We start from the raw sequence: 12,657 nt of genomic DNA, 5'->3' as shown, positions 1-12,657 counted from the left end.
CAAAGATTTGAAAAAGACTGTGGCTGTTCAGGCCAATTAGCTGCGATGTTGTAACATTCAAACAATACTGAGTATTTGGCAAAGCATCATTACCAGCCTGCACTGTTAAGTTAACAGGAATCGTAAGTAGGTTATGTTTTTGCCGTTGGTTTGTTTGTTCGTAAGCAAGATTACACAAAACCTACTGGACGGATTACCATGAAACTTGGTGGACGGATGTAATATGGGTCAGGGTAGAAACCATAAAAACCTACTGTGTATCCAGATGAGGGGGCGGATCCATACATTTTTTTTATCACTCTCTTCCCACATTTTCCAAGGCATAATTTTAGATCTAGAATTACCGCACTGCAGTCGTATGCCTCCGCCAACCAGTGCAGTTTCCATGTACATTTTTCTAATTTTCTACGTCACTGTGACCTTTGACCACTCAAACATAATCACTATATCTTTGAGTCCAAGTGACAACTTTCCCTAAAGCAGTCTCCAAATATCACATTCAAGAGGCCAAAAACTAAATGTTTCTTGAGGCCACTATGACCTTTACCTTTGACTTTTGACAACCGGATGTAATGATATTCCCTACGGGCGGTCCTAACATATCACATATACAAGGACGTGAGGTCACTGTGACCTTTGACCTCCGGGCACCAAAATCGAATCACTTCATCTTTGAGTCCATTTGAACATTTGTACCAAATTCGAAGACTTTCCCTTAAGCTGATTTTAAATTATCATGTTAAAAAAAAAACATGAACACACTACGTGAGGCCACCGTGACCTTTGATCCCCAAAATCTAATCAGTACATCATTGAGTCCAATATATCTCTCAAAGCATTCTTAAGATATGTTCACGAGAATGGGACGGACGGACAACCCGAAAACTGGCAGTCGTCGGTGCGTAGGCATAAAACTCAGGCATGTTTAGGGGACTGATAGGGTTTGCAATTTAAAGGTTGGGCCTTGGTGGCTTGGAATGGCAGTTTGATCAGTGAATAAGTGCCATTCTAGTTCTCTTAGTGTATTGTTGTGCCTACCCCATGGCCCCTTGCTGCAGATCAAAGACAGAGATAAAACTTTTACACATCTGCTAACAAGACACAATGTTTGTGAGGCCACAGAATAAGACTGGACATCTGGTTTTGTGTTGTGTATAGTATTTGCATCAGTGACAGTCTGCTCTAACTGTAATAATGCATTTCCTCCTATTATTAATGTATTCATCTTGTCGGGCCTATTTCCCAGGCTGCTCCGCACTGAACTGAGCTGTGTTTGCTCATCAAACATCCAAAACGTATTTGACCATACTCGTCTGCACAGTTTCATAAATACAGAGCCCAGGGGCTTCAGTGTTAAGGGTCTATTCATGTACATTTAGGTCTTTTCAGTAGGTTTTCTAAACTCTAATGTTGCACGCTGACCTACCTGCTCTGAATCTGCAAAACGTGGCAGATGACAAACAAACCAGACATATGAGCAAGGCCAAATATTTCAAAAATGTGAGGTCTGCGTTCATTTTTTATCTCTTCAGTTGAAATTCATGTTCTTTTCCCAAAGAGCTCATAAGAAAGTCATGTGGGTATTTATGATTCATGTTGCTGGTTTATTGTGTTGCACAGCATGTAAAGTTAATGGGCTATCTGAACTAGGTTGACTGTTGTAGGTCACATTAGGGGGTGGATTTGATTTGCTGCTCGCGTTGAGAGTTTACACATAAAATTACGGCAACACAACGTGCCCTTGAATGAGGTTGGCTCCCCTCGTGATCGGGAGGGTAGGAGTGCACCCACCCACCCACCCACACCCACCCACCCACCCACACACACACACACACACACACACACACACACACACACACACACACACACACACACACACACACAAACACACCTGGGCTCCAGCTCTCTGCTGCTCATCCAGAGAGTCCTGCAGTTCAAGCAGGCGTGTCCTCAGCCCCGGCCCCGACCCCTCCCCCTCGTGACACGTCTCCATCAGGATGCGGTGCAGCTCCTCATGGTGGGCTTGGCTCAAGGCCTGCAGGGCCGACTCCTGCTCCTCGTTCTTCATGTTCAGAGAATAAATCACCTGTAGAGACGTCAACAGCAGACAGAGATAGACTGAAGGATCGTTAGCACATCAACACCCTTGCCCTTGACCCTTGCTGAATTATGACAATATCTTATATTAACCTCCCTCCTACAGCCCATCTGCTCCCAAAATGGTGGATCATGGTGTTTTTGATATTCATTAATGATGCTTGTTCATCATTGTTAATGAGGTTTAAGGAGGTTATGTTTTCACCCCGGTTCGTTTGTTTGTTGGTTGGTTTACATGTTTGTTTATAAGCAAGATAACACTAGAAATACCATGAAATTTGGTTGATGTTGCAGCATGAGTCAAAAAAGAACATTTCAGTAAGGATCTGGATCAGTGGATCACATTCTTTAATGAAATTGGGCTTTATTCAACATTTTCACTATTTTCAGAGGGGATCATTCACAGAAGGGTGGATCTTGATGTAAGGCACATTTAAAGGACTGATATCTGTGTGAAAAATGTTGAGCAGCTTGATTGAATTTAAGGGGACTGTTGTGCCTTGGTAAAGGTGTGTGCTTGACTGAGTGGAATTTTTGTGTTTTCATTGGTTTTCATGTTGTGTCTATTAGCAAGATCATGCAAAAACTACAAGGAAGAACCCAGGAGATCTTCATTAAGTTACTGTGCAGGAACACATATTCCTTTTCAACTTTAACAGAGAATGGATATTTTGCCATGTTTAATGTGAATAATTTGCAGAAAATTTTGATTCATGTAGGCTATATCCAATATGTTGATGAAGTGGCCAATCAGCCTCGGCGGAGGTGGTCTCTGAGTGCCCCTCAAGTTGTTTGTTGTGTACTTAGTTTGTTTGACTTAACTGCTGTGTTTTTATATGAAGCCATTTTGGGTTATAATTTGAGATTCTTATGTTTTATTTTGATTATATTTGCTAAAACTCAAAAAAGTAATTGAGGAAATACTGCTTTTCTCTATCATTTTCACTATTTGTGGAACTAACTGAGGATTTAATCAAAACCAAAACAGCAAATCCTTCTTGAGTTTAATTTGATGTTGAAAGGTTTCATTGCAGAGTAAGAGATTTGCGAGCACATATTGAGTATTAAACTGTTCCTTCTGGACAATTTGGATTGTCACAGGATTGTGATTTGTATATTACCACGTGGTGGATCTCAGAGTTGATTTGGAGACCTTTCTCCTTTGGGCTGACCTTGTTACAGTCAGATGATTCATTGCATGGGGTCGTTTCCTGATGCATCTGAAGAGCGTCACAAACAGCAGGAAAACTGACACCAACACTACAGTCCACACACACACAGACATTATGGAGCCAATGTTTTGAGTTGGCAGCTTTACGGTAACAAACTGAAACTGACTGATAGGGAAACACAATAATCCCCAAACAGAAAATACCAGAGATTAAACAACATCTCTGTAAAACTGTATCTACTGTAACTTAAGACAAGTGCAGGGTTTCTCCTGCCTGTCGACTGTATGTGGGGTCTCTCTCTCTCTTCTAAATTTAGACCAACATATGAAATATGGTCTGTTTCACCACACTTTTCATTTTACCCTCCACTCCACGTCTACAGTGTCATCATCTGCTCCTTGTGACCCTGACATCTCACTTACACACCCGCAGAGGTGTGTGTGTGTGTGTGTGTGTGTACAGTGTTTGTGTGTGCGCACGAGTCTGGGTGTGAGCAGAGGACACATGGGCTCATATTTTACCCAGACGCCTCTCTGTCTGCAGGACACAGATGCCACAGAACTGCCAGACATTCCTGCAGAGAGAGAGTGTGTGTGTGTGCATGTCACCACCTCTCTCTCTCTCACACACACACACACACACACACCCTTGCATGGCCTCAATTGTCTATGTCCATTGATCTTCAATGCATTTCTTATAATTCAGATCCTAACATTGATGATGGATGTGACATGGCCCGGGTCCTGATCACAAACCCACCTCTCTCTTCGCTGTCAGTCAAACAGAGTATGTCACGCTGGCTGTTCAATCACGTCACAGTTCGTGAACTTTGGCTCACAAACTATGACTCATGAGTCAGAGGAGGGAAGGGGACTCAGTATCGAGGGCAGGCTCGAAGGGGAGTGCGTGTGTGTGCGTGTGCTGTTCTTTAACTTTGGCCAGTTTGAAAGTGAGAGCAAGGAAAATATAGCAGGAGAGAGGAAGACTTAGCAGCGGTTCTCCCGATCTACCCAAACCTGGAGGTCGGAGCACCCTGAGGCGTCGCAAGATGGTCAAATATGATATAGCTGAAGATCTCATACAAAAAAATCAAAGGGCTTTATTATTGCTGCTATAACAGCCTCCACTCTACAGGAGTGATTTTCCACAAGGTTTTGCAAGCTGATTGCAGGGATTTGCTCCGATTCTGCTACAAGAGCATTAGCGATGTATTGCATTGATTTTGGGTGCTAAGGCCTGGCTTTGTTGATGTTCCCGTTCATTCTGAAGGTGACAGTTTGGATTGAGTCCAGGGTTCTGTGCAGGCCAGTCACACCAAATTCAGAAACTCATTTATTAATGGACCTGGTTTACTGCATGGAAATAGTCTTTTTGAAAGAAATTGCAGCAATGTAAGAAAGACATTATTGTCTAAAAGGTATTTGCTGTAGCATTGGGATATATTTATAATTTTAACTCAAGTGCTTTGTCAAAACCATGTAAAACATCCCCAGACCAAAGTGCACAGACGTAGGTGAAGCATGTCCACATACATTTGGCCATATATTCTGCATATGAACGGTTGTTGACGAGCTAAAAGTAGAATGAAAACACAAAACTACATAAAGTTCTTGTTTGTACATAAGATGGCATACATTGCCAGAACATATGATGAGTACTCCCAGCTAATCACTGATAAGTTAATGATATTGACCATTTGAGTTAGAAGCTATAAAGCACTGGTTTGATTGTACACACAAGGGTTTTGCCATAACGGCCATAATTGGTCCAATTTGACCAGTAGGCAAATGTTAAAATTATCTATCTATCTGAATTTTGCAAACTTTAGATATTGTTGTGTAACTGTATAATATACATGTATGTGTATATATACAGATATACTGTGTCAGATCACTGACTTTTTGGCTTGTCTCTATTAAACTCTAGTATTGATTATCATCGTGGTGGCTTATGGTGAGAATATTCTAAAACAAAATACTGAACTTTCCAAAAAAAATCGAATGTAAAGTGTTAAAGAAAAGATAAACAATGATACCTAGCGGCAAGCTCGCTGTTTCCCCAGCTCTTACAGTTCTGAAAATGTATTAAACATGGCAATAAACATTTGGAGTTTGGTGATTGCACATTTCACTGTGATAACAGTTTGGATTAAAAGTAGTCCCACACTTTGATTCAGGCTTTCGGGTGTAAATTCTTAAGATGCTTGACCAGGCAGTTTTATCAGAGTGCAGCCAAGAGCCTCGTGCTACAGTAAATCCTCTCTCAAGATCCCTGTATCGATCCTGCCAGTCCACAACGTTATTCATGTATCCTCACAAGCCAGTGCCCGTGCTTATTGACAATAACGTCATAGTCAGCAAAGCATGAAATTAATATTCTGTCTACAGTGTAAAAGAGAGGCGAGACGATGCTGTTGAAACAGGAGTGAGATGTAGAGGGAATGGTTGGTGCACAGAGGAGAGGTTAGGCAAAGAGACAGGCAACACACACTGTCTCAAACATCAGCCATCCCTCCCACACACACACACATCCACATATATCAGAGTATCAAAGAGGGTACCGGGTGTGCTGGATTACAAGCAGGGTACATTGTGACATTGTGAGCTGGATAAGTACAGAAAGTCACATGGAGAGAATTAGAGCTGCCAATCAAAACAGTGGGTGTGCGTACATACATAAACACACACACACACTTAAATATGCTACTGCTGATCCCTGAGTCATATATATAAAGAGACTACTCTTCTGTATTCATGTGGGTGTGTGCAATCACGCACAAGCTTATGTGAACATTCACAACAGCTGGCCCGTCAGCTTTCGCTTTCTTCCCATTGGCTTGTAGTGTAAACACACTCCGATGTGCTACTGGTTTATCTTTAGCAGCACCCATTCAACCAGGACACACCACTCTAACTGTCAGAGAGAGGGGGTGAAGAGGGAGGGGGGAAGGGAGCTGTGTAAGTCAAACATAAGTGTGGATGGGTGATCGGAGGAGTGCGAGCCAGGTAGACGTGAGGAGGTGTGTTAAGTGCATGAGTGTGTTCGTGCACTTGTACAGATATCTTTGTGAGGACCATTTTGAGACTAGAAGTTACAGAGTGAGGACATTTTGGCCGGTTCTTACTATCTGACTCACTTTCATTGGGCTGTTTGAAGGTTAGCTTTAGTATGGTTAAGCATTTAGTTGTGGTGGTTAAGATTAGGGTAAGGGGCTATTTCATGCCCCCATTCCTAACCCTAACCCTAATTGCAACCCTAACCCTAACCCTAATCACAACCCTAACCTAAACTTACCAAGGTCGTAGAAACTCATAGATGGTACCAATAGATCGGGCGTGCCCGCATTAGTGGGGGTAGAGCCTACTCCCAAGTCTCTACGGCATTCACCAACCCTAACCCTAACCGCAGCCTGATCGCAACCCTAACCCTACCGCAACTAGGGTTAGGGTTGCAATTAGGGTTAGGGTTGCGATTAGGGTTAGGGTTAAGGTTGGTGAATGTCGTAGAGACTTGGGAGTAGGCTCTACCCCCACTAATGCGGGCATGCCTGATCGATTGGTACCATCTATGAGTTTCTACGACTTTGGTAAGTTTAGGGTTAGGGTTAGGGTTTGGGTTGCAGCTAGGTCTCTTGCTTCATCCAAAGACTGGGCAGCTGAAATGGGGAGCCAAAGGCAATGCACTGGCCCACAGGGTTTGGGTTAGGGGGTTAGTTTTACGATTAGGGTTCTGCTATTATGTCAGATGGTTAAAGATACAGGAAACCACCATATTGGATACTTGCCTACAGGTGCTGGTGAACAATAGATGATTAAGTTAGGAGTTACTTGCCTTCACTGAGTCTTAGACCGGTAACCCTTACCGGTAGCCTGATGCTTTACTGACTGAGCTATACAGCCCACATGACACAGGTAACTGAATCGAGGGGTGTGGGGTAAATTCCTCAACCCACTGAGAGTTAGACCTGATTGACTCGTAAAAAGAAACAATACACCACAGGGTTAGAGGGTTAGTTTGGGGACAATTTAAGAATCAATAGGAGCCTGGGCGACAAAGTCCATATTCTATCTATCGACCAGGACTTTAACACTGGACTCTTGGTCAAAAGCCCTGCACTGTAAATTCACTGGGATGTAACTTTCAATACATTTTCAGTTGTGATTAGTTTTCATCATAAGGTCAAATAAATCAAATCCCAACAATTTATCCACATTACCCAGAGTTATGAAGAAAAACCCTAATGTTGATGTTTATATGTATTCCTGCTATTTTCTGAGGACTTCCAGCTGTTGGGGCAAATTTTGATGTCAAACTTACAAGTCTGGTTTATTAATATACAACCATTTTCAGAGGTCAGGAGGAGAATTTAAAGGTGATCACTCCTGAAAACAACATATGCACATATACATATATTTGAGGTGTATTGAAAGCAGCAGCATTTTAAATTAGCTTTAAATCCTGCCCCTTATAATACATAAATATTGTTAAACTCTTTAAGCATCTGCTTCAGTCACAAGTAACCCTGTTACTCTAGAGTTTATATTTTAGGATGACACAGTAAACAGCAGTTTATTCTAGCCATGTGGATTCATCAGATTCTATCACTGTCCAGGGTGGAAGAAGATACATTATGATATTTCTATGTGGGTTAGGGTGGGTTGTGTGTGTGTGTGTGTGTGTGTGTGTGTGTGTGTGTGTGTGTGTGTGTGTGTGTGTGTGTGTGTGTGTGTGTGTGTGTGTGTGTGTGTGTGTGTGTGTGTGTGTGCCAGCAAGTAGGCAGAGTAGAGTACGGGTTATTAAATATATAAGGTTACCACAGCTGACCCATTTCCCGCTTCCTCTCTTCTCCACACCCTGCCCCAAAACACTCAAATAAACCACGTGTCACATGCCCAGCATCCCAGAGCCGGGTGAAAAAACTGCTTACACCAAATATCAGATTTGATGATCCTCATATTTCATCAGCGCTACGGGTCTCGGATTTATTTACTGACGTCATCAAAGAGCTAAAGTGGGCTAGCACGGCCTGCATAAAGTTTCAGCAGAGAGAGAAACTAGTGGAGGCTTTACAGGACGGATTTATGATTGAGGGAGGAGGAGGTGTAGAAGGACGGGGCTGGTAAATTCCCCCTAACAAGCACAGACACAAGTGCTGACCCCTCATCTGTGTCATCGTTGTTTATCTGTGTCTGTTTGTATGAGTAAAAGCCTTTTGGACAACACACACCAATAAAGCTGTGGCATGTATTGCATTGCATGTACTCCTGGACGGACACACACACACACACACACCTATGGGCTACACAGAGGTGAAGCCATAAGGGGAGATGGGATGTGCACAGTCATCAGTAATTGTCATAGCTCAACAAGCGACGGGTCATGCTCTGCCTCTGTAAGCATTATTGTGAAGCACAGAGAGGGTGAATCCCCATATAGCAATGCTTACTGTATGAAATGCAGAGCACATAACGGCTGCTGCTGCTGCTGCAGCTGCCAAGCATCCCTGGCTGCACCCTGACAAGAGTGCATGGAAGAAGATGCACAGTGAGATGTGGAGATTAAAGCCTGATCATGAAAAATATCTGATTGATAAGTAATTTCATGCATGTATAAATATCATAACCATTTGCTGCAGCGTCTTTTTAAAATCTGATGCATTTGTATCTGTTGGTCAAACAAAGGGAAATAATTGAGGGCTTTGGCATCTGTGTGCAAATCTCTGCTGTGAAACGTGCAAAGATGTGTTTTTTTTTATCTTTGATGCATGGTGAAGATAATGCACAGATGAGCTGACTGATACATCACTGTTAATTGTTGCTCTGATTGGCTTGGCAGTGAAAAGATCTGCAGCCTCCACCTAAAGCTCCTGTAATGATCCTGCTAATGTCTGATTGCTGTGACAGTCACGAAGAGGAATACAAAACACTGACCCAAGTTTTCTAGTCATGATCCCAAGAGATAATGATGATTGGTGACCTATGGTGTCCATCTATAATGTTGTTTATTAAGGTATGAGCTAGCTGGTGTATTGTATCATCTTATATTTCCTTTATTTGCCTTCTACTGATCATCTCTAGAAGAATTTTGATTCCTGAGACAGCCTCTGTTGATGTCTGTGTAGCATACTCCCCATCACAGTATCATGAGTAGCGGGTGTGTTTTCAGCATGGAGCCTGATTCTGTGTCGGTGCGATGTGGCTGATAGTGAGGCGGCCATCAGATCATCCAATCAGCCTGACACATCCGGTGGCAGCGCGCCTGTCTCCCGGTGCCAGCGGCGGCTCTTACCTTGGTGAGCTGCGCGATCTTCTTGCACATCTTGCTGTGCATCTGGTAGTCGTACAGCTCCTGCTCGATGTTGGCGAACTCTGCCGCAGTCCCGTTGACGGCGGAGCCCGGCCCGGGGGGCTGAGCGGCAGCCTTACCGGCGCCCGAAGCCATAGCGGATCCACCCCCCCCTTCACTCCTCCAGGGGAACTTCCCGCACCGGGGCGCACTCAGAAACGATCCTGCCACAGCTCAGAGGAAAAATCCCACCGCGAATCGCGTCAACTTTTTTTCACGCGTGCATGTCATTCCTCCGTGCGCAGAGACGCTCCCGCGCGCAGCTCGAGCGGTTCGCTGGAAAACATCTGGGTCGGCGGGGCTCTCCTCGTGCGTTCCGGTGGCTGCCCCCCCTCTCCCGCGGTCCACCCGGTGCTCGCGGAGGTCACACGCTGGGAGTCCATCGGGGACGCGCTCGCGCCAACCGACCCTTCCCCGCTGCTGACAGATAGATAAATAAATAAATATATGTTTTTTAAAAATCTTATTCTAAGAGGGAGCGCTAGAGGACGGAGGTGTAGAATCCAACCACCTGTCTCGCGGCAGGGGCGGAGAGGGGCGTGTGTATCCTACGGTACATTACCGGAGACAGCTCGAGAGGCGCACTGCTGCTGCTGCAGTGCTGCCCCGCCCCTACCGGCGCTGCTGTATCAGTACCGATCACCGGGAGCAGAGAGGAAAGGGGGGAGGCGGAGGAGGAGGAGAGGAAGAACAAGAGGAGGAAGAGGAGGAAGAAGAGGAGAGGGTCCCTGGGGTCCAGTCGTGTGATTTTACTCCATCACTCAGATACCGTAAACAGAACAGGCGTAGAGCAGTGTCAGTAACAGTCCACGCACCTTACAGTCAGAAGAACAGACATATTTGTTTTAATAAAACATTAGACAAATAATATCTATCCAAATGGTAGACCCCGTTCACCTACTAGCCATTTATCACCAAGTATAGTATATCTATGGCCTTTATTGTGAAAACAGAAACCCAGAAACAAAAACAACACAGGTTTAGATCGTCCGTCAGTTAATATGTACTTTCATGAAACACTATTTACTTAGGGTTATACTGGATGTGAGCACCATCTGGTCCACGTGTCCAGCAATTTGTGAAATCAACAATCCAACAACAGTGTTTAGTGATTTGAAATTCTCATGTGCTCTCTCTTTTTATTCTTCACAGAACTGCTGCCATCAGTTTCCATCAGCCCAGTGTGACACCGTGAATGTTTCAAGACATAATGTGCTGTTATCCCTAGTTATACAAGTCATTTCGTTTGAGACTACAAAGCGGCACAAGGCAATACGGAGCGACTATGAAATGTCTATTTATTGTTGGATGTGTTCTATTAATACATCAAATTTTGTTTATCTTAAAGACATGACCTGAAAATTAGATAACACTGCATATGCTAATATAGTGATGCAAATAAAATTGCTGTTACACAAGCCAGATGACACTTCAGGGAGCTTGGGATGTCTTGGGGCCCTGTAGGGAGTTGTGTACTTTTGTTTGTAGTTGTAGTAGTAGTAGTAATTTAGCACTGGCCATGTGGTCATGCATGTGCTCACTGCTCGCACATACAGTGATGGAGAGTGGTGACATAAGTGTATGTGTGTGATTCAGTCTATTAGCATTGGACCATCCTAAAACTAGCATAAAACAAAAAGTTAATTTCAAATTAATGAGAAATGATTGTTTAATGATGCCTATATAGGCTATATGACATATGACATAAGTCATTTACTTGCTAAGAAAGCATTGGAATGGCTTTACTATTAAATTAATGGACAGATGTTCTCAAGGCCATTTTCCCCCAGATCTTTTTGGCTCATGACAAAGGTGTATGGACTAATGGAGAAACTTTTAGCCCATCTACTAGCATGAATATTTGATACGATAATACACCTCCCATATAATCCCTCACCCACATGCACGTCGGTCTAAAGCAAACACGCTGACAGAGTGCCCTCTATATTAAATTGATTTCCAGGAATAGATGTTTGCAGCAGTTGTTGTTGACATACAATGAAAAGCTCCGTCCCCTTGTGAAGACATGTGTTCCTGCTCTTCACTCCACAGCTGTATCTGATATCACAACATCAGCATCATTAGCCTACAACACCAGCAGAAGGGCCTCACATATAGATGGCTCATATGGGCATGAAAATATTGGCAGATCAATGTCAGGATATTTCCGTTTATCCAATCAAAATCAAGCCATATGATTGCATTGTTCAGTGTGGTCAATATCTAAGGGGACTTTTGTAAATGAGTATGTAATCTCTATATGTATTTTAGGACATTTCACTCAATATTAATTGTTATCCATTTAAACCATGAAAAATCCGGATGCATTTTTTTTAGCTATAAGTAATGAATATTTTCATTGTGATTCATCTGTTATTTATCATCTCAATAAACCATTTGATCTGAAAATTGTCAGTAAAAAATACTCACTATTTTTAATAAAGGGTCAAATAAACAGTTTATGATTTATTTAAAAAAAATTCATCTTAAAGTACACTGTTTTGTGCAGTATACAGTTTTATGTCGGCCGCCATTAATCATTACATTACATCACATTTCATTTAGCTAACGCTTTTATCCAAAGCGACTTACAATAAGTGCATTCAACCATGAGGGTACAAACCCAGAACAACAAGAGTCAAGAATGAGAATGAAGAAGTAAGTTTTCGGTAATTTATTTTCGGTATTATCATAAACATATTTATGACCCTTTTTTTTCTCGTGTCACTCTACTCATACTCTACCCAAAACAACTTTTTGCACATTTGTGTCATCTGCACATCACAATATGTCCTTATGATTATGTACAAACTGTTTTTCTACTTGCTCGTGCAATCATCCTGTGCCACTGCACTACTACAACAACAACTTGTTTTCTATACGAACCACTACAGTGAAAGGTGTATATTATGTACATACTCTGCATTTATTTATTATTTATTAATATTATTCCATTTCCCCCCCAATATTTTTGTATTCTCTTGTATACCTCATCGTGACCTGCCTGCTGCACCCGGTGGGTGGATCAATAAAGTTTTACCTT

General features: G+C 42.8%; 1 protein-coding gene across 2 annotated transcripts in view; it reads right to left on the bottom strand.

The window, feature by feature from the left end:
• fam184b (family with sequence similarity 184 member B) overlaps positions 1-10,215 on the bottom strand; it is a 28,063-nt gene extending 17,848 nt beyond the window's left edge. For both annotated transcript variants that reach the window (XM_035174427.2, XM_035174436.2), the window contains exons 1-2: positions 9,558-10,215; positions 1,892-2,086 (exon numbers count right to left, since the gene is read on the bottom strand). In XM_035174427.2, coding sequence (XP_035030318.1) covers positions 1,892-2,086; positions 9,558-9,710 — 348 coding nt within the window. In that variant the 5' untranslated portion in view covers positions 9,711-10,215. The remainder of the gene's footprint in view (positions 1-1,891; positions 2,087-9,557) is intronic.
• Positions 10,216-12,657: the final 2,442 nt, after the last annotated feature.

Source organism: Hippoglossus stenolepis, chromosome 2 (genome assembly GCF_022539355.2).
Source record: "Hippoglossus stenolepis isolate QCI-W04-F060 chromosome 2, HSTE1.2, whole genome shotgun sequence".
NCBI classification, from domain to species: Eukaryota; Metazoa; Chordata; class Actinopteri; order Pleuronectiformes; family Pleuronectidae; genus Hippoglossus; species Hippoglossus stenolepis.
Note: the sequence above shows the minus strand (reverse complement) of the source record. Positions and strands in the feature narration are given on the sequence as shown.